Source organism: Diaphorina citri, unplaced genomic scaffold (assembly GCF_000475195.1).
Source record: "Diaphorina citri unplaced genomic scaffold, Diaci psyllid genome assembly version 1.1 scaffold968, whole genome shotgun sequence".
Lineage (NCBI taxonomy): Eukaryota > Metazoa > Arthropoda > Insecta > Hemiptera > Psyllidae > Diaphorina > Diaphorina citri.
The window spans coordinates 15,224-35,049 of NW_007378399.1; the positions used below are offsets into that span (position 1 = coordinate 15,224).

General features: G+C 40.8%; 3 protein-coding genes and 1 long non-coding RNA gene across 6 annotated transcripts in view; 1 reads left to right on the plus strand and 3 right to left on the minus strand.

Annotated features, from left to right (window-relative positions):
* The window catches only part of LOC103513419 (histone deacetylase 6-like), a gene marked incomplete at its 5' end in the record, with an annotated part of 6,893 nt that extends 3,197 nt beyond the window's left edge, over window positions 1-3,696 (plus strand). The window contains 7 exons of the mRNA XM_026826615.1: window positions 8-58; window positions 920-1,047; window positions 1,500-1,725; window positions 2,055-2,184; window positions 2,625-2,836; window positions 3,374-3,631; window positions 3,682-3,696. Of these exons, the coding sequence (XP_026682416.1) occupies window positions 8-58; window positions 920-1,047; window positions 1,500-1,725; window positions 2,055-2,184; window positions 2,625-2,836; window positions 3,374-3,631; window positions 3,682-3,696 (1,020 nt within the window). The remainder of the gene's footprint in view (window positions 1-7; window positions 59-919; window positions 1,048-1,499; window positions 1,726-2,054; window positions 2,185-2,624; window positions 2,837-3,373; window positions 3,632-3,681) is intronic.
* Window positions 3,697-3,713: 17 nt separating this feature from the next.
* Window positions 3,714-6,321, minus strand: LOC103513420 (insulin-like growth factor-binding protein complex acid labile subunit). The gene is made up of 3 exons (XM_008478246.1): window positions 6,222-6,321; window positions 4,584-4,813; window positions 3,714-3,842 (listed from the first exon to the last, which is right to left on the minus strand). The coding sequence occupies exons 1-3, from the start codon at window positions 6,319-6,321 to the stop codon at window positions 3,714-3,716; spliced, it is 459 nt and encodes a 152-aa protein (XP_008476468.1).
* A 1,071-nt stretch (window positions 6,322-7,392) lies between these two features.
* LOC113469140 lies at window positions 7,393-8,070 on the minus strand. 3 transcript variants are annotated; one of them, XR_003392650.1, is made up of 2 exons: window positions 7,975-8,070; window positions 7,393-7,730 (listed from the first exon to the last, which is right to left on the minus strand). It is a non-coding gene; the product is annotated as an uncharacterized LOC113469140 (long non-coding RNA). The 3 variants fall into 3 exon arrangements; XR_003392652.1 differs by having other exon boundaries at window positions 7,971-8,056; XR_003392651.1 differs by lacking the exon at window positions 7,975-8,070 and adding an exon at window positions 7,879-7,971.
* A 1,943-nt stretch (window positions 8,071-10,013) lies between these two features.
* Window positions 10,014-18,887, minus strand: LOC103513421 (double-strand-break repair protein rad21 homolog). The gene is made up of 7 exons (XM_026826620.1): window positions 18,604-18,887; window positions 17,940-18,160; window positions 16,439-16,630; window positions 14,967-15,275; window positions 13,350-13,460; window positions 12,260-12,589; window positions 10,014-11,325 (listed from the first exon to the last, which is right to left on the minus strand). Exons 1-7 carry the CDS (start codon window positions 18,713-18,715, stop codon window positions 11,200-11,202), a joined length of 1,401 nt encoding a protein of 466 aa, XP_026682421.1. The 5' UTR covers window positions 18,716-18,887; the 3' UTR covers window positions 10,014-11,199.
* Between the last annotated feature and the right edge of the window lie 939 nt (window positions 18,888-19,826).

Consider the following 19,826-nt stretch of genomic DNA (forward strand, 5'->3'; position numbering starts at 1 on the left):
GTATTTACATCCGAGTACCAGGGAGAGTGCGTATCTTGCTGCCGGCTGTTTACTTGAGGTAAAATTCTATTGGTTTGAAATTTAAAGGGACTCTTAAAACTAGATGTTACACCTACCTCAGTGGTGTAGTGGTTAGCGCGGTGGACTTCGGATCTGGAGGTTGGTGGTTCGAGTCCAAGTCAAGTCATAAAATTTAGCGAAGTGCATTAAGCAGGGAACGACATTTGTGACAAGCATTTATGCTTAACACAATTAAAATTCCTTTAAAAAACTAGATGTTACAGTGACCACTCTTGGGAGTCTTCTTCTTCTTCCTAGCCTTTTCCGACTGAAAAAGGGTCGATATATTACTCAATGGTATTATTATAAAAAAAAATATTTATCTATTCTATGGCGATACTCCACTTCCCAATGGATCAATAAAGTTAAGTAACATTGTGCGTGGTTGGTATTGGATGGGTGACCATCTGGGCAATCACTTGCTGCCGACTCCTTCCTGCCTCACTCAGGTTGCGATAGGTTATTGTGAGGCGTTGGGTAGCTTGTCGCCGTAGGGTAAAACCGCCATCACTAAAAACCTTAGGTTAAATTTCACCAAAATTTTTTCAGCCCTTAAAAGTCCTGTTGAGCTCCATTTGATTTGTATACATAGACTTAACAGGATGTTAAGCTAACAGCCTGTGAGGGGCTAAAAAGAAGGTCGATGAAACCCACCCTTAGCAGTTAAATATTGACTGCCCGTAGCAAATAAATAGCATTGAAATGGTTCCCCTATGTTTTGTTTGCCAGGTAGTTGATAGTGTATTGAATGGAGAGAGTGCGCATGGTGTGGCTATCATAAGACCTCCTGGACACCACGCAGAACAAGATGAACCCTGTGGCTACATTGAAATGGTTCCCCCTATGTTTTGTTTGCCAGGTAGTGGATAGTGTATTGAATGGAGAGAGTGCGCATGGTGTGGCTATCATAAGACCTCCTGGACACCACGCAGAACAAGATGAACCCTGTGGCTTCTGTATATTCAACAATGTGTCTGTAGCTGCTAAGTAAGTCCAATGTTCATGTCCAATGGTCCATATACGCCTATAATAAAACGGTGCTGCACATCAACAGTGTAAGGAAAGGCATTTTAAATTGTGTTGGGCATTACATTACATTGAAATCTTTTCTGACGAAATTCCTGTGTGCGGAGTCCAGTATGTAGGACTATAGGCATACTTAAATGCTTCTCACAAATTTCGTTCCCTAATTATTACTCATAGATAAATTTTATGACTTGACCTAAACTCGAACTACCAACCTACAGTGTAAATAAAGCGTAAAAAATGATCAAAAAAGTATTAAATCATACAGTACAAGAATCCATTTGAAAGACATTTGTGATTATTATTACATATTTTATTTTTAATTACATAATTAACTACCTAATACCCCCCAACGTGCAACGTTCGATAGAAAAAGTTAGTTCTCATATATTTACTTTTCCTCCTGTTCACAGGTATGCTCTCGACAATCACGGGTTATCCCGCGTACTCATTCTAGACTGGGATGTACACCATGGCAATGGCACCCAGGCCATGTTTTACAATGACCCTAGAGTTCTGTACATCTCCGTACATCGGTATGATCATGGCTCGTTCTTTCCTCACTCCAAGGATGCGGGACCACATAATGTGGGCGAGGGGAAGGGGGAAGGATTCAATGTGAATGTGGCCTGGAATAAGGTGAGTGGAAATCCTGCTTTGAGTTAAAAAATGGAAGCACAAGACCAATTTCCTCAATATTACTGACATACTGCATCGCTTTTCTGCGTTTGAGAGGTCTTATTACGTCATTGTGATACTGATGTGAAACTCTTTAAAGGGGCTTTTAAGCCCTACGTCAAAAGTACCTGGGAACTTACTTCCACAGATAAGGAATTGTCACGTTAGTCTTTTGGCTTATCAAGACCTTCTCTATGATAAAGAAACGCGTTAGTGTTTGGAAGTTAAAATCACCGTACAAAAGGTCTTGGCAGTTATACAGTGTACGTTAAACCTCTTTTGTTTTTCAGAAAGGGATGAGTGATCCAGAATACATCGCTGCGTTTCAGCAAGTTATCCTACCTATTGCCTATCAGTTTAATCCTGAGCTAGTCCTTGTATCTGCTGGCTATGATGCTTGTGTGAATGATCCTTTGGGAGGTACGTACGTACTCGTATATCATTTTAATAATATAAAAAAATGACCCAGCCTTGTAAGCGCTAGGTGGCGGGTTCCATTCCCACCCGAGGCGAACTTTATCCTGAACGGATAAGATTCGTTCTCGCAAAGGCTGGCTCTCTCCTTTCCAGTCCTTCTTTCTTCGATTTTGGGACGAGAATACCTCCAATACCTCCATTGTTACAGCTCCCTCTCTCAAATATCTTCATAGCTTGGAGGATACCAACCAAACAAGGAATACTAATTTCAGTGTCTAATTCTCTGGTTTTTGTCTATTTTTCACTCCCCAGGTTGCAAAGTATCGCCCGAAGCCTACGCACATTTCACTCATTGGCTCAAAGCTCTAGCCCAGGGCCGTATTATTCTAGCCCTGGAGGGGGGCTATAACATCTCCTCTATATCTTATGCTATCACTCCCCAGGTTGCAAAGTATCGCCAGAAGCCTACGCACACTTCACTCATTGGCTCAAAGCTCTAGCCCAGGGCCGTATTATTCTAGCCCTGGAGGGGGGCTATAACATCTCCTCTATATCTTATGCTATGACCCTGTGTACTAAGGCACTCCTAGGGGACCCTCTGCCCCTGCTGGAATCAGACCTGGACATTAACTCCAGCGCTGTCACTTCTATCAAGGTAATAATAATAATAGTGTTTATTTATACTGCTCGCATAGGACTGTAAACCCCTTTGCACAAGCAGTTCCTGAATAAAATCTCGTGCATTTTCACAGATAACACGATGAACAGTTTAGGTATTTATTCTTCTCAATAAACCTCAGTGATGCAGTTGTTAACGCGTTGGTCTTTGAAACTGGAGGTTTATGGTTCGAGTCCAAGTCAAGTCATAAAATTTATCTAGACTTTGGATCTGGAGGTTTATGGTTCGAGTCCAAGTCAAGTCATAAAATTTATCTAGGTGGTGTAATAATTGAGAATCAATATTTGTGACCAGCATTTAAATATGCTTAACACAATTAAAATTTTCTTGTATTTATTCTTCTCATTTCCATTTTATTCAGGAAACTATCAGCAGTCACAAGGCATACTGGTCCTCTCTGAAATTCCTGGTAGCGTTACCTGAGAACAAACTGTTGAGTGCAGACTACGCCCAACTGGCTTAACACAATTAAAATGTTCTTGTATTTATTCTTCTCATTTCCATTTTATTTAGGAAACTATTAGCAGTCACAAGGCATACTGGTCCTCTCTGAAATTCCTGGTAGCGTTACCTGAGAACAAACTGTTGAGTGCAGACTACGCCCAACTGGATCTACCCATGAGTAAACTCAAACTCACTGAGGATAGTACATCATACCCTCAAGAAGCTAATAATGAACGTACAGCAGAGTCGAGTAAGAAACAATCTGAGAATAGTACTCCATCGCCTCAAGATGCTAATGATGAGAGTAGAGAAGAGTCGAGTAAGACTGTTATTTTTGTTACAGATACCAGGTTGCTATCCCCACCGCACAAAGTCAGTCTGATCTACAATGAACTTATGCTGAAGCACGTTAAGACAGGGGTGTGAGGTTGGGCACTTGCGTGAGCCTGTTCCCGTTCAGGTAGAGCGTTTCCACCTTCATCCCCGTGAACATTGTGTCGGGAAGTGACGTTAGATTGGTGGAACCCAAGTGAAGAATCTGAAATACATTTTGGAAACGTTTGAGATCTGACCCTAATTTTATAAGTCTACAAGACACACATTTCATACTCCATAAGTACAAGTTACGTATGCCAACTCGAGTAAGTTGTACGTATAGGGAAAAATCGGTACAAAATCAGTCCTTTCCTAATTCCTATGTTAGGGAAATGAATCGTCCCTGAATGTTAGTCAAGTTTTGCTGCTTGTGGTAAATATGGCACGTGTTGTTATCAGATCCACTAGTGGTTTTCCTCGTCAATATTTGCCTTCTAAGAAGTGACACGTGAGGGACCTTAGCCAAGGAAGCTGTTGCCAATATTTCCCTATGGCAGGTGTTAAAGACGTACACAATTATGTCATCACGCCAGGAAAGTTAGCTTGGAAGATAGCACGCCTCCCTTGTAAGGCCAGCCACTCACTATCAGGCAGTACACCTGACTGATAGTGTGTGTGCTCATCAGGTATCAGGTAGACACCTGATCAGGTCTACCTGATAGTGAGTGGCTGGCCTAAGCGCTAGGCATTGTGCCAGCGTACTCAGCGTAGCCATGGAGACTTGCACGCTTGCCTTGTAAGCGGTTTCGATTCCCACCTGGGGCGATCCTTATCCGTCTGGCTAAACTTACTACGCTTTACCATTGTAATCAAAGGGGAATAATGTGAGTTTCACCTGTCGCGAGTTTTGATGAATGAAAATTAAAAGATACAATTTAATTACAAAATCGTCATTGTTACTCACATAAAGATGAGGTAAACTCTGGAGCTCCCGCATGGTGGAGTCTCCTATCACAGATAATGGATTGTTGTTCAGTTCTAGCGTGGTGAGGTGCTTCAGGTACCAGAAGGTGTCTGGGCGAAGGTAGGCTATCTCGTTGAATCCCAGGAGCAACTTCTCAATGGTAGAGTCATCGTAGGTACCCTGGGCCTCGTTAAACTTTCCCCGGAAAGTGTTCTTACTGAGGGAATCACCTGAAATGAAACCCGGGATGGATTAGTATATACCCACTTCGATGGGTGGCATATGCCCATAGCTGCTTTGGTGGTGTAGTGGTCAAGACGCTTGTCTGTAATCAGGAGGACGTACGTTCAATTCCAGCTGAGGTATGGAATTTCATCCTCAACATTGTTTGAGAATTTGACCACAGTGATGGTAGTAGCCTACTTCTGTGTTAAAGGGACCCTATTCTAGCAGTATTATGTATAAATAAGTATGTACCCCGCGACGCGAGCCCGGGCGATTAGGAGCAACACCGGGAGAGTTGAAGGTTCGAGGGCCCCTAATGTCCTAAAATTTGGAGCGTTTTGAAACGAGTTTCTCGTCTCGTCGTACATCACTATTTTCAACTAAGATAGCTTATCGCCGGTATCACATGAATTAGTAGTGTTTCCAATATCTCTACAATAACAATACGCGTGGCCAGCCTAGGTAGCTTGGTTGTTAGCGCGTCTGTCTTGTGAGCGCTAGGCCGCGGGTGCGATTCCCGCCTGGGACGGATTTCATCCTGAACGGATAATGTTCGTTCTCGAAATGACTGGCTTTCTCCTATCCTGTTTTCCTTATCTCTTCGCTTTCGGGACGATAAGGCCTTAGCAGTTACAGTTCCCTTTATCAAACCGACACAGACCACATGCGTCTAATGTAGCAGTTGTTTCATTGCTACGAAATAAAAACGGCGGTGAAACACTCACCTTTTTTTTTTTTAATCTCTTCAAAGATAGCTTATCAAGTGTATCACGTAAGCAATGTCCCCAATATATCTACAATAAGAATAGGCGTGTGTTTTGTACATATTTTACTATCAGTGTGTTGTACCTCGTCATGCTCCCATTGTATGAATCACAATATATGACCTCCAGGTCTTTGATGGGTCTAACATACAGGTTACTTGTACAATAGGTATTCTTTATTCTGATATTATTCTGATCATTTTATTATTATTACTGTTGTTATTTTAAATCACTAATTTGTTCTACATACACATGTACGATGTACCTAATCCTCACTTCCTCAGTCATCTGATAAGAGAGAGGGTGCGGGTTTGAATTGTAGCCATGGACTGGAATTTTACTTTTCTTCCTTTATTAGGTCGTCAGATTCTCCCCAACATTACCAGTACCTATAAGTATTTTTACCTATGTATATTGCCTAAAGAAGTTTTGCCAATTAAATACAACGTTCAGTATACTTGGTACGAAAACTCGTATCTTAGGCCAGCCAATCACTATCAGGTTGACCTGACAGATAAACCTGATCAGGTCCGCCTGTCAGGTCTACCTGATAATGTGTGTGCTCATCAGGTATCAGGTAGATCTGACAGGCGGACCTGATCATCTGTACCTGTCAGATCTACCTGATAGTGAGTAGCTGGCCTCTTACCTGTAATTTTATTATGCGTCAGATCCAAGAACCTCAAGTTTCCGCCGCCAAACGCATTATTTTGGCCTATAATTTTGGCATGGGTAGGTATATTGTACATAATTATCGGCTCATAAAATATTGCCCACCTCTCAGTAGGTATATATACTTTGTACATACATATTGTTTTGGCATGGTTTTGGTTTGTGTTACAACTGCAGTATGTAGGTATTGCCAATGTATATTGTATTGGCAAACTTAGAATAATTAATACGTACTCATTGGAATTGCCTATGCATATAAATTGCATAATAACTGCATTTTATACTCTAAAAGAATTGCATATTAGTTGCAGTATGCCTTTCACACAGGACACAATGCAGATCCGTTTTGGATCACTGACTTGCAGCAATAATATGGTATGTCTCGGTGGGGTAGCGAGAGATCAAGACGCCTTGTCTGTTACCAATCGAATCGTGATAGGTATATCTACCAGCTGTTTCTAGAACGAACCTATATTTTACGTTTATGCAGTGTTGGAAGTTGGAAGGTGTCCATTTTTCAAAGTTGGTCCTGGTATTTTTTATTTACTCTGCAAATTGACCTAGCCTTTTACTTTGGCCTATTATTTTGGCATGCGCATATTGTACATATCGGCTCATAAAATATTGCCCACCTCTCAGTACTTTGTACATACATATTGTTTTGGCATGGTTTTGGTTTGTGTGAAAACTGAAGTATGTACATAGGTATTGCCAATGTATATTGTGTTGGCAAACTTAGAATAATTAATAGGTACTCATTGGAATTGCCTATGCATAACTTGCATAATAACTGCATTTTATATTCTAAAAGAATTGCATATTAGTTGCAGTATGCCTTTCACACAGGATACAATGCAGATCCGTTTTGGATCACTGACTTGCAGCAATAATATGGTATGTCTCGGTGGGGTAGCGAGAGATCAAGACGCCTTGTCTGGTAAACAGAAGAGCGTGGGTTCAATTCCAGCCAAGACATGTAATTTTGCACGTATTTGAAACTTTGCCCAGTCTGGCTGGGGGACTTTATACAGGGAGGATGTCAGCCTGAAGTTTCCCTTGTTAGAGATTTTTTTTAATAGGTTTTTATTAACCTACCTCATAAATTCATTTGTAAATGAGCCATTACCTACTTACCTGTTACATGATTTCACTGCTTATCCAGGACTATCAGAAGCTCCATTAGAAGAGTTCACACACCTTTGCAGGTAGGTAGGTACTAACACGGGAAACTTGAGTAGGTATAGATGATATAAATCCAAAGGTGTTAAATCTGATAGGTTAATAGGCACAAGTACTTACTAAGATTAAGTAGAAAGGTATGTGCGAATAAGTTTATTCTACATCAACAAAATCAATAAAATTATATCTTGTTTATTTACACCTACTCTATTTTTCGTTCAGAAAATTAGTAATTAATTTGCTTGGAAAAGAGCTAGGTAGGCGTCAGGTAGGTACCTACTTTTATCATCCACCTAACTTTGTTTATCTAGGTAGGTAGATACATATAAATTATAAAAAATCGCACAACATTTTTTTATTTAGATTTATTATAGTGTGCCAAATCTAAATAAAAAAAATGTTGTGTGATTTTTTATTATTTATATAATTGCAGGTCAAAGAAAGTAAAAACTCACGTAAAATGAACGAAACTCGCGGCTAAATAAAAACGGGTAAAATATATTTTTATTATTATTTTTTATTTTTTTCGTTGTTTATCAAGGTATACCTACTCAATCAGAATAAATTAATATTCTTTATTAGTTTATTTTATCTCGAGAGATTACACAACCGTGCTGTTCGCGATAGATAAAAGTCAGTACCTACTGTAGAAGAATTAAAAGAAACCTAGAGTTTCTTTTAGTTCAATTCCAGAATATGGAAATTACACAAGGAAATTACTTCCAACTGTGTGATCTCTCTATTCTATGTATTAACAAATAATACATCGGTTGTTTATGTTCTTATGTTTCAGCTAAGAAAATCATACATAAGTTGTAAACACTATTATTAACGTAATAGAAACTCTTTTCTTCCTCTATTGAATCATGGAAGTCGACCCTCAAGCAGGCACATCCGGCACCAAACGACATGCTGAGTCTGATTTAACAGAGCCTTCTGATAAGAAAAGTAAGACAGTTACCCAATCAACAAAAGTGATCTCTTCTGCACAAGTTGGACCTGGAGCTCATCGAACTGAAACTACTGAGTTCATGAGACTTGTTCCAGCCATGCTCAATGAGCCAAGTATTATCACACTACCTGTATTCATCAGAGTTGATACTACGGCAATGGTTCAATACTATAATTCATTATGGTACTCATTGGTTCACGGATTGTACCCAGATGGGCATTTCTATGCTCGTGGTATGATTAACGAAGCCGATTTCGCTACTGTGTGTCGGTATTTTACAAAATCCCGAATTGACACTGTCTATGCAAATACTTCTGGACGCCGTCCACCAGAGAGGATCCCCGCTCCCAAGGACTACAAACTTCCTAAGGCGCTCGCTGATCTGATCAATGGTATCGGTGAAACCTCTATTCTCGGAGGATTACTCACATGCATACCAGAACCTGAACCTGCTCCCGCTGATACAGCTGAGAAGCTAAGCAACAAGGTTACTCACATAATGCTGCGTAATTTTACCACGCTTATCACCTCATGCGAAACTCGGGGACTAATTCGTGTTGGATTCATTTCCAATGCTAGCGCAGGTACATCATGGTGGCTACTGTCTGCAATAGACACTAGCAATGGAGAACCTTCAACCATACAGACATTATGCACTAATGTTTCTGCTTGCTTCAAGGAATTCACTCCAGCTGACGCGTACTATGCTGCCATTGTGGCACGCAACTTTGACGGACTAATCCCTCCTTATTTAGCCCGCCATATGGTGATGTCGGATACGATTCGCAACGTACCTGGCCTCCGCTCTGCCTTCAACATTGAGGCTTAAACAATGTTCTTACTGTTACAATTGTACTACACTCTATGATTGTTTTCAATATTCTATTTATTGTATTTGTGAATAAATAAAATAAACGGTGAGAGAGTGTTCGATTTTCTATCAAGGAAGCTCTCTGAGCTCTTGATTTTTAATCCATTCTTTAAAATCGAACATTCGCGCTCCGTATACCTTTTTTAATGGGGGGTAGTATTGCTCGCTTCCTTGGCATTCCTTAAGCCATCAGTGCCCCCTGGGTGGTGCCAAATGAGCAATTTAATATGATGTCTTGTTTTTTTCGCGATATTAATCCAATAAACAATGAAGGAATTTTCTTTACCTTCTCACCACGGATGAACTTCAATTTCAACTTCAAACACAGAAGTCAGTTAAACATTTCCGATAAGAAACGCTTTCGACTTCATTTTGATTTAAAGAAAAAACCTTCACGATCTAAAGGGGGTGGGGGTGTTAAGGTGTGTCCACACATAGTCGACCGGCCGCCAACTATGTGTGGATACACCTTTAGAGGTACCTAGATCAAGTCAGTCCCAATTGATATTCTCTGTAGTCTGAGTGGTCTTGTGATGTATTTTCAAGTAACAAAAGTTTTTGAATCTAAAGGGGGTGGGGGTGTTAAGGTGTGTCCACACATAGTCGACCGGCCGTCAATTACATATATGTGGATACACCTTTAGAGGTACCTAGATCAAGTCAGTCCCAATTGATATTCTCTGTAGTCTGAGTGGTCTTGTGAATCTTGTGATGTATTTTCAAGTAACAAAAGTTTTTGATCTATGCCCCTACCATGAAAACCTATGCTCGATATTATTTTGTTTTTCCATGTTAGGACGCAAAAAATTCTCATTTATGGCTAAAAAAAGATAATTAAATGAACCCTTGAGTGGAAGATGAGGTCACAAAGTTCGAGGCATAATTTAGAAAATAACCCTGTTTTGGTTTTAAATTCTGTCTGTAAACTCCTGGCCAAGACATTTTTTTTTTTCAATTAGGGATAATTATTACCAACAACAATGGAAAATTCGTTCAATAGCCCAAATACTGTCTCGAGGGTGCCTCAATTAGAAGCCCAGATATTGATTTAGGGCCCTTTGGATATTTGGCCCTTCTTCAAAAGTCATTTGAGTCACATTTAAAGATCGTTCTAAACAATCTAAATTCTAAACCCTACATAAAATTCGTCATTTATCCTAACAGATTTTCCTACAGAAAAAAATTCAAAGTTAAATAAAACATGAAATCCTCTGGTCCTAAAATATGAAATGAAAATGTCAAGGGACTTAAAACGAGGTCCCGAATGGCATACGCAAAAACCAAGAACCAAAATGAAAAGGTGTCGGAAGGATAAAATAGTGATTCCAAAATAAAACTCTAGATTTCAACTTTTACAAGCATTTGATTTTGCTTAGCTTCGCAGCTTGCCCACGGCATTAATTTTCCACGTTTGCTGTTAGGTTTAGTTTGAGATCCAATTGGAAAAATAAATAATTTTAACATTAGGGGGCACGTAATTTGAGCACGGCTGCAAAATGTTCACTGTAGTCAATTGACGGGCCAGTAAGATACTCAGAGGTTGAGCTTTACTTTCAGCCCGAAGGTTGCAGGTTTGAACTCCGGGTGGGATAGCTGTTAAGGTGTGTCCAAACATATTTGATGGCCGTTAACTATGTTTCGACACACCTTTAGAGATTACCTCAAAACAGCTTTCCAGCAAGCGGTACATTAAAACCAACATTTTATCTTATATATAATAAAAAATTCAACACCTAATAAATAGGTTTTAGAAATCGTCTAAATCAGTGTCTAGGGTGCAAATAACAACTACCTCCAAGACGAACATAAATATTTAATCTATGTACAAAATGGATGCCCCACAAATAATAATATGTATCTATCAAACTTGTTTTTCTGTACAAAATGAAAATGTACAGTGTAACACTTTGGACTGGAGTGTGACAGGGTCCGTCGGTTGTCCCGAAGGAGGAATTACAGGGTCGGGTTGTCGAAGTTGGAACCCCGAGTGATGTGAATCTCTCCGTAGGAACAATCCTGCTGGAGGTTGAGAACTTTGAACTTTTTCAGGACGAGCAGCGAGTAGAACTTTTGTGCCACCTGGAATCAGTAATGATGGGGAATTCAAGTAAGCATTTTGTTGTCAGAGAAATCGCACCCGTACAAGACAGACGCGCTGTCTTCCAAGCTAACTAGTAGAGGCGGGCTTACCATCTGTTTTAATGTGATATAAAGTGGTCAAATTAATAGAACACCTGGTCTTTTTCAAGCTAACTAGGCGGGCTTACCATCTGTTTTAATGTGATATAAAGTGATCAACTTAATAGAACACCTGGTCATTTTCAAGCTAATTAAGCTGGTGTTCATCTGGTTTCTACGAACCCAAAAGGATAGAATTGGCAACTTTTTTATACTTTGTTAGTGGCAGGATTCTCAAGATTGAGCTCTTCCACCCAACACTGTTATTACTTCGTGCCTATGTGCCCACACCAACCACATATGTTATTATACTCATAAAATACATGATACCTTGTTTAGAATGCTGGGGTAAAGGGACTTTTTAGTCTCATTCGAGCAGGATAAACAAGGTATTCTATTGCTACGAACAAAAACCACTGTCATTACTTATGAAACTTGACTCACCGCTTTCTTGTTGTTCCTGGCTTACCATTGTTTTAATGTGATATAAAGTGGACAAATTAATAGAACACCTGGTCTTTTTCAAGCTGATTAGGCTGGTGTTCATCTGGTTTCTACGAACCCAAAAGGATAGAATTGGCAACTTTTTTATGCTTTGTTTAAAGTGGCAGGATTCTCAAGATTGAGCTCTTCCACCCAACACTGTTATTACTTCGTGCCTATGTGCCCACACCAACCACATAGCCACATATGTTATTATACCCATAAAATGCATGATACCTTGTTTAGAATGCTGGGGTAAAGGGACTTTTTAGTCTCATTGGAGCAGGATAAACAAGGTATTCTATTGCTACGGAAAAAAAACCACTGTCATTACTTATGAAACTTGACTCACCGCTTTCTTGTTGTTCCTCACAGTCAGATCAGACAGGTACAGGTCCGCACCCTCCGTTCTCTCCATTCGACTCTTCACCAGGCGATACATCACCGCCGCTCGCTTGTTCAGCACCCTCTCCTCAAACTGCTCATAGGTTTCGTCCGTGGCCTGCTCTTCAGGCGGGCCCACAGACACGGGCATATCGTAGTCCTCGTGGTACGGGGTGGCTTGACCCTTCTCGGAGAGCGCTCCGGGCGTGGTCGCGGGCGGGTGGGTCTCGTCGTAGCCCATGTTGGCCATCATGCTGTCCGGCCCGGCGAGCACGGAGCCGGGGCCCTGTGGGGTCTCCTGAAAAACATAGGGATTGGGAAATAGATTAAAATAAAATCATAGGCAATTATAAAGCACATTCTTAGAAGTCAGTATTGTCTTGGGAAAAACACCCTTGTACATGTATCTGTTATTTTATTATAAAATAAATGAATTGTAATTAATATAAAATAAGTAATCTCCGAGTGGGGATCACACTAAGTTTGCACATCTGAGATCCCGGGTGCGAAGTTTTGTCAGCTCTCTGCTTCAAGTTCGGGGTATAGTCAGTCTCGTAAGGACAATTGAGTAGCGACCAGTGACGATATTATTTGTGCAAAAAGATTGTTGAAAATTGGGTGAAGCAGATGGTGGAAAGTTGGGCAAAATTGTTGAAAATTGCTTATTCGAAAGAGTCATTCACTAAAGCTATCATAGAGGTACATTGCAACAGACGCACATAGTAATGAAATGACCTTAAAATCGTCATAAAGGCCCAATATCCTAATATAAAACAGTCCAATGGAGCAGTTGCAGTTGGGTAAAAATTATGAATAAAAGGTCGATTCCTACGTAAAAAGTTGTGAAAAATCCAAATCTGAAGTCATCCAGTGGCGTAGCGTGTATGTATGGCGTGTATGGCGGCCATACAACTCAAAAGTTCACTCTAATGCCCATAAATATTAATCGCATGGCATGTACTGTGATGGGACTTGGTAGACCTGTGCATGAGCCCTACACTTGAACTTAGACCACGCTACGCCACTGCCAACATCCCAATATAAAACAGTCCAATTACCTGTAGCTGAGGTTCCATATGGTCCTGCTGTACATAGCCCATGTTCTCCATGAACATTGAAGTCTGAGGCGTGAAACCTCCTGGTACATCATGCGTTGAAAATGAAGGCGTCTGTAACGAGAAACGAAATATTTTATCATACTGATAGATTCTGACGTGACATTGAGAAGATTCACCTTGAAAAGAGGAACACAAGTAACTTTTACTGTTCACAGGGCGTTTATACGTACTAACAAAATCTGTCTAGGTATATTCTTTTATACTCATGTGAAGGCTATTAATAGTATTAATTAACATCAGAGTTTTGCGATTTCCAAAATCCACAGGCGGGGTCCTGCTGATAAGTCTCGGCTTAAAGTAACTCAACCCTGAAATATTTGGATTGGTAAGCCCCGTCTTGTCTTGAGTATATTAATACTGAAATAATTTGAATTTTGGATCGCATTAGACAACTTAACCGAGAGATTCGGGTACTCAGACAGATTACAAGGGAGAAACTAACAGAGCAACAACTACTGGTGAGAACTCTCAGACAAACACGCCCTTCGAGACGAGATGACACCAGTGTTGGTCAAATATCACACAAAACTTCCTTCATCAAAGAAAAGTTCCTGAGAACCTACAACAAACTGTCTCGAGGCAAACAAAAGTCGACGACCAACTTTGTACTTCCCACGTTGCCAAGTGTGCAAGAGTTACAGGAAAACACATCACGTGGGAAAGAATTACAGGAACCAGGGTTGCCAAGTCTGCAAGAGTTACACAGGTGTCCCAGTCTAGAAGAGCTACAAGAAGAGGAGATAATGCTGACAACCCCAGGGGAGTGGGACCTCCCTCACCTTCCTGACATTGAGGGAGATCAACAAGTCAGAACGAAAGCATCCTGCGTGGTTAACGAGGTGAAGAGTTGGATGAAAATCTACAAACGAAACGAAGCTGTCGAACCGAAGAAATCATTTGCCTGGTGGTTCCTCCATCAGAAATGGAAAAAGGCATGTTGATTAAAAACTTCAACATGTTGACTCCTTAGTTTTTACCGCTTGTATCAACAACGTTCACAGAAGAATTGAAGTTAACTGAGCTAAAGTGATCATGAACTTGTATTAAATTCTAGATTAGATAACAGTATGAGAAACCTAGTTTTATTCCCAGTGAGAAAGCTCAGGTTGTAAATACAGTTTGGAAGATAAGTTGTAGAATGGAATAAATAGGTTCCTCATTTTCTCTCTTCGTAGCTCTGGCTGAAGGCCGTTTGTTAGTTATGCGATACCTCTCGAACCTTTTATCCGAAACCTAATTAAATCAGGCAATAATGGTCAAAAACGTCTTCTTTTTTTCAAGAGGTTTGATAGAGAGAACTGCTAAGGTCTCGTCCCAAAATCGAAGGGAAAAGGAAGACTTTTGGATCTTCAGGGCTAGGTCTACAGTTTATTGAACCTAATTACCGGGTCTACAGAAGGCGTCTACTTATACTTATAAGACCTTGGTTAGACTGCGGGGGTAAAGGGACTTTTCAGTCCTATCGCAGCAGGATAAACAAGGTACTTACATTCAATTCTATTACTGACATACTGACCCATCTAATCACCTGGTCTACAGCTTACTGCACCTAATTACCTGGTCTACAAGATGCGGCTCCTGCGGTATATTATGCAGATGTTGCTGTATCTCATGCAGTGGTGTAGGGGGTGCCGTCCTATACGGCGACTCCGGGGGGAGACTCAGATCCCCGCCACTGGGCAGTGGGGTCATAGGAGCTTGCAATGGGGTCATAGGGGGCTGCAGTGGGGTCATTGGGGCCTGCAGTGGGGTCATTGGGGGCTGGAGGTCCTGGGGTTTGAGGAAGCCGTCATCCTGTTGCATGGGGTCCAGGGGGGTGGGAGGCACAGAGAGGGGACGTGGGGGTTCGACTGGTTCGGGGATCTCCTGGGAAATGAAGACGAAATTAAGTAAGTTTCAAACGTTTCCAAAGCACAAATCTACGAAGTAAGTTTAGATATATGTATGTTGCAAAAGTCAGGATCTTTGCCCATTAGGCCATTTTTCCTCTCGCATCCGAACATTTCCCTACAATATCATTGCTGGCTTCCAAAGACAGTTTAGATATAAAACATCAGCCAAAGGTTGCTTCTAAATCACTATTTTTAGATTAATACTATGGTATTTAGGTGGGTGAACGTCTGGACATTCGCGTGCTCCTGGCTTTTCTTGTCGCGGAATGAAGGGTAAAACCCGGTCACTAAAAACCTTTGTAGGTATACAGTGACAATAAACCCCCCTCGCAAATTAAAGGTACCTACTCAAGGACACGGTAAGCAAGTAGATATTGCCTGAAAATTTTAATTTCCATCATACATTGCGCCAAGCCATTAGAGGATCGCTGTCACTTTTCAAGTCTTCTTCCATTGTCTTTGACAGTGTTCCTCCAATTCAGGGCTGCCAAACCGGTCCATAGCTTAAAGGTACCTACTCAAGGAGATATTGCCTGAAAATTTAAATTTCCATCATACATTGCGCCAAGCAATTAGAGGATCGCTGTCACTTTTGAAGTCTTCTTCCATTGTCTTTGACAGTGTTCCTCCAATTCAGGGCTGCCAAACCAATCAATAGCGGATTGATTTCAAGTCAATCGCGACCAGCACACCCAGCAGTGTTTGAACCTCGCAATACCGTCTTACAGACCCGATTACTCGTGGACCAAATTCAGAGTCATGTCTCTCTGTAATGAAAATTCAAGTCAATCTTCCTCTGAAAAGGTTGGGCACCCCAGCTCTCATTGCTTGGCCCAGTTTATTTTCAGAGTTCGTTTACCAGCTTGGATCGTGCGCTGTACATACCTGTTGGTAATTTTCTTCAATGGGTTGAACATACATTTTTCATATAAATGGTATACCCACCCGTATAAGCAGAGCTTGTGCCACGCATGGGGACCATCCGACTACTCGTGGACCAAATTCAGAGTCATGTCTCTTTGTAATGAAAATTCAAGTCAATTTTCCTCTGAAAAGGTTGGGCACCCCAGCTCTAATTGCTTGGCCCAGTTTATTTTCAGAGTTCGTTTACCAGCTTGGATCGTGCGCTGTACATACCTGTTGGTAATTTTCTTCAATGGGTTCCATGGGTTTTCTCTTGCGGGCTCGCCTCGTGGTTACAGGTGGTTCTGCAGTCTGGGGTTCGGGATGTTGTTGTTCTTGTTCCACGTGTTGTTGTTGATGGTCTTGTTGTTCATCCCGATGATCATCCGTGTGGATAGACCGAGACGTTAGATGACGCTGGTACATCTGAGAGGGGGACAAATATAGCAAGAACTCCGATTAGTTTTGTTTATTTTATTATGTAGGTCAGCTCCCATGGCGTAGTGGTCACTGCACTCGCCTTGCACGCGGGAGACCCGGGTTCGATTCCCGGCGGGGTCAAGAAATTTGTATCATGCAAATGATTGATCCCGTGACTGGCTGTTGCGGGGCCCACTCAGCCTCGTGAGGAAAATGAGTAGCTATGACATGTAAATGCGCATAGCGACCGGTGCCAGCTATCATACCTGATCATAGGGATTATTTCTAATAAGTTCTGATCCTTCTTCTTCAAAGTTCAACTCGAAACCATCTTCTTGATCCAGGTTTGGATTATGTCCATAGTCCTCTCTCATAGTGATCTCCTCCGCTCTTGACTGGTTCAAACTGAACTGAGCTTCCATGTCAACATCACTGTGGAGAAAACACAAAGCAGTTAAAAAAATGTATAGTAAAGAATATCAGTTATTACATTATTTTATTATTATGGGAAACAAGTGGTTCATACCCCTTCGATAACCTCTAGGAGTAAACAATAACAATGAGATTTACTTAAAATATCGATTTTTTTTTTTTTTTTTTTCATGTGCGGTCCGTAATTCGTTAAATGTAATGTCATCTACTTCGCATTTTCGTTTTTTATGTTTTAATTGACAAGTTAAGTTGTTGTTGTTGTTGTTGTTTTTTTCGCGATATTAATCCAATAAACAATGAAGGAATTTTCTTTACCTTCTCACCACGGATGAACTTCAATTTCAACTTATATCAGTTATACACCCAGGTAGTTCCATTAAGTAATTTCATTTAATTGAACATTTCCTTCCCCTATTTACAATCAATGCAATTTAGGATCATTTGTGCAAATAAAAATCAAGATATCAGCAAACATAAATTACTAACTTGATTTCTGGCATAGTTGTTTCAAAATCATGAAACACTTCAGGAAGTGTTTACATTATTTTATTATTATGGGAAACAAGTGGTTCATACCCCTTCGATAAACTCTAGGAGTAAACAATAACAATGGGATTTAAAATATCGGATTTTTTTTTTTCATGTGCGGTCCGTAATTCGTTAAATGTAATGTCATCTACTTCGCATTTTCGTTTTTTATGTTTTAATTGACAAGTTCGTGGACGATATAGGTTTGACAATCTGCTGAAGGCGAGTCTGGAATTCAGACCCGAAAAGTCCAAAACAAAAGAGGTATGTGCCAACTGTAAGTCCACGAGGACATTGTAAGTTAAGTGTGATTGTTGGCAAATCAAAATGTCATTTAAACTTCTAGGCCACTCACCTTGAACAGTGCCCGCGCCGGTATAGGTCGGCCGGGCAGAGCAAACAGTTTCTCCACACCTCCACTCTCCTTCCAATGCATCAGACGTTTGGTGGGCGGGGCCAAATCCAGAGTGATAACAATGTCCGACGTGTCACTCAGCTGCGCTTTCATTTCCTCGCCCGAGATGTTCTTCACTTCGTCAACGATTAGCTTTCGCTTTCGCTTGGTCTTTGTGAAACCTGGAAGGGAGAGAACACACAAAATAATGAACCACAGCTTTCGCTTTCGCTTGGTCTTCGTGAAACCTGGAAGGGAGAGAACATACAAAATAATGAACCATTTAATTTACTTAATACATCATCAAACTTGCCTACTATATCGCGTTTTTTTTAGTTCCATTTATTTAAAGTTAAAATATGTTTTCAAGTTACACAAGGGTAGGTATTCGGGGTAAATGGAAAAATTCACCTGAGAACAACTGAGGTTTCATGCACTAAGTATTAAGTACGGTGCCTTAAAATACTTATATACAAAGTTAATTTGTATCTTAAATTGTTTTCTCGCAAAAAAAAAAAAAAAAAAAAAAAAAAAAAACCTGAGTAATATGCCTTTGAAGTGTGGAGTATGATCTACACAACATTCTATAGGGTCTGCCTGTTTCACTATATCTACGAGAACTCACCTCTCACTACAGAAGCATCAATGGGGGCCAAAGCAAAGCTTTCTTCTTCGTTGTGCAACAGTTGGGTGTGATCTACAGGGTCCGCCTGTTCGACAGGTTCGGGGGGACCCATATGCTCCTCCACAGGGCCAGGGCCGGCGGGTAGGTCTTCCTGAGGGGGCAGGTCAGATGGTGGGGGCACGGAGGGAGGGGCTCCCGTGTCGAGCAGGTGGTCTATCCCATCCGCTGCAGGGGCTGCCGGTGTTCCGGGGCGTGATCCATCATCACTACTGTAAGCGCGAGAGAAAGATCAAGTTAGTTATTTCCGCGTTTAAAATATTAATGTTCTTACAAGATGCCCCGAAAGCGAACCACGACCTAGCGTTTACAAGGCAGGAGGCTTGTAATCGGTTCCAGGCTAATGGCTTTGAATGCCATTTTGAGGCACAAGGCCCCAGTCCTCAGGAAAATTTATTTTTCGAAATTTAATTGAAAAGTTCTCGATAAGTGAATTTGATGAATATATTTTTAAAATACCACTTAAGTATATTTTATATTTTATTGTATAGAATGCCTTGCGGCTTCATACAAAGTTAGTTCATAGTAAAAAGGCTACCTTTTTTTAAATATCCTTTTTTTAAAGAGGTTTGTTGGAGGGAACCCTAACTACTTACAGAGGTCTTAGTCCCAAAATCGAAGAGCAAAGGGGGACAGAGAAGGAGGATATCTTTCCAACAGACTAGGCTCTAGGTTGGCTAACACATTGCTCATTCTGTGTAGTCTGGCTAAAATTAATCACCTATGATTACTGGCAGTAATTTACTGACTACTGCGGTACTACCAGTGTGTTCGAATAGGTCGCCATTTTAAGTCAAAGTTCAAAGTAAATAGGAAAGAAAATTCAATCATGAGTGTCGTAACGAAGGCAGAAAAATCTCTACACCTCGTACAGAAGACAGAAGCTGCCGCCAGCATACAAACCACCAGTGAACAAGAAGTGCCTGTCCATAAAATAGACGATACGGTAACCTCCCATGCTAAGCAAAGGCGATATAAATGTCCCTACCAGGTATCAAGTTTAATGTGATGATGTTGTTGTGTTAGCATTTTTCATTAATTTCATCTGACCTATTCAAGTCAAGAAAGCAAGCTGCTTCTCAAGTTTAATGTGATGATGTTGTTGTGTTAGCATTTTTCATTAATTTCATCTGACCTATTCAAGTCAAGAAAGCAAGCTGCTTCCA

Excerpts from the sequence above, each read along its gene's own strand:
- LOC103513421 (XM_026826620.1), bottom strand. The coding sequence starts at position 18,715 with ATGGGTCCCCCCGAACCTGTCGAACAGGCGGACCCTGTAGATCACACC. Across the intron at positions 13,461-14,966 it reads AGCCGCATCTTGTAGACCAG|ACGCCTTCATTTTCAACGCA; the intron begins GTAATTAGGTGC and ends TTCTCGTTACAG. Across the intron at positions 11,326-12,259 it reads TGAGGAACAACAAGAAAGCG|GTGGCACAAAAGTTCTACTC; the intron begins GTGAGTCAAGTT and ends TACTGATTCCAG.
- LOC103513420 (XM_008478246.1), bottom strand. The coding sequence starts at position 6,321 with ATGTACAATATACCTACCCATGCCAAAATTATAGGCCAAAATAATGCG. Across the intron at positions 4,814-6,221 it reads GACGCATAATAAAATTACAG|GTGATTCCCTCAGTAAGAAC; the intron begins GTAAGAGGCCAG and ends GTTTCATTTCAG. Across the intron at positions 3,843-4,583 it reads AGAGTTTACCTCATCTTTAT|ATTCTTCACTTGGGTTCCAC; the intron begins GTGAGTAACAAT and ends AATGTATTTCAG.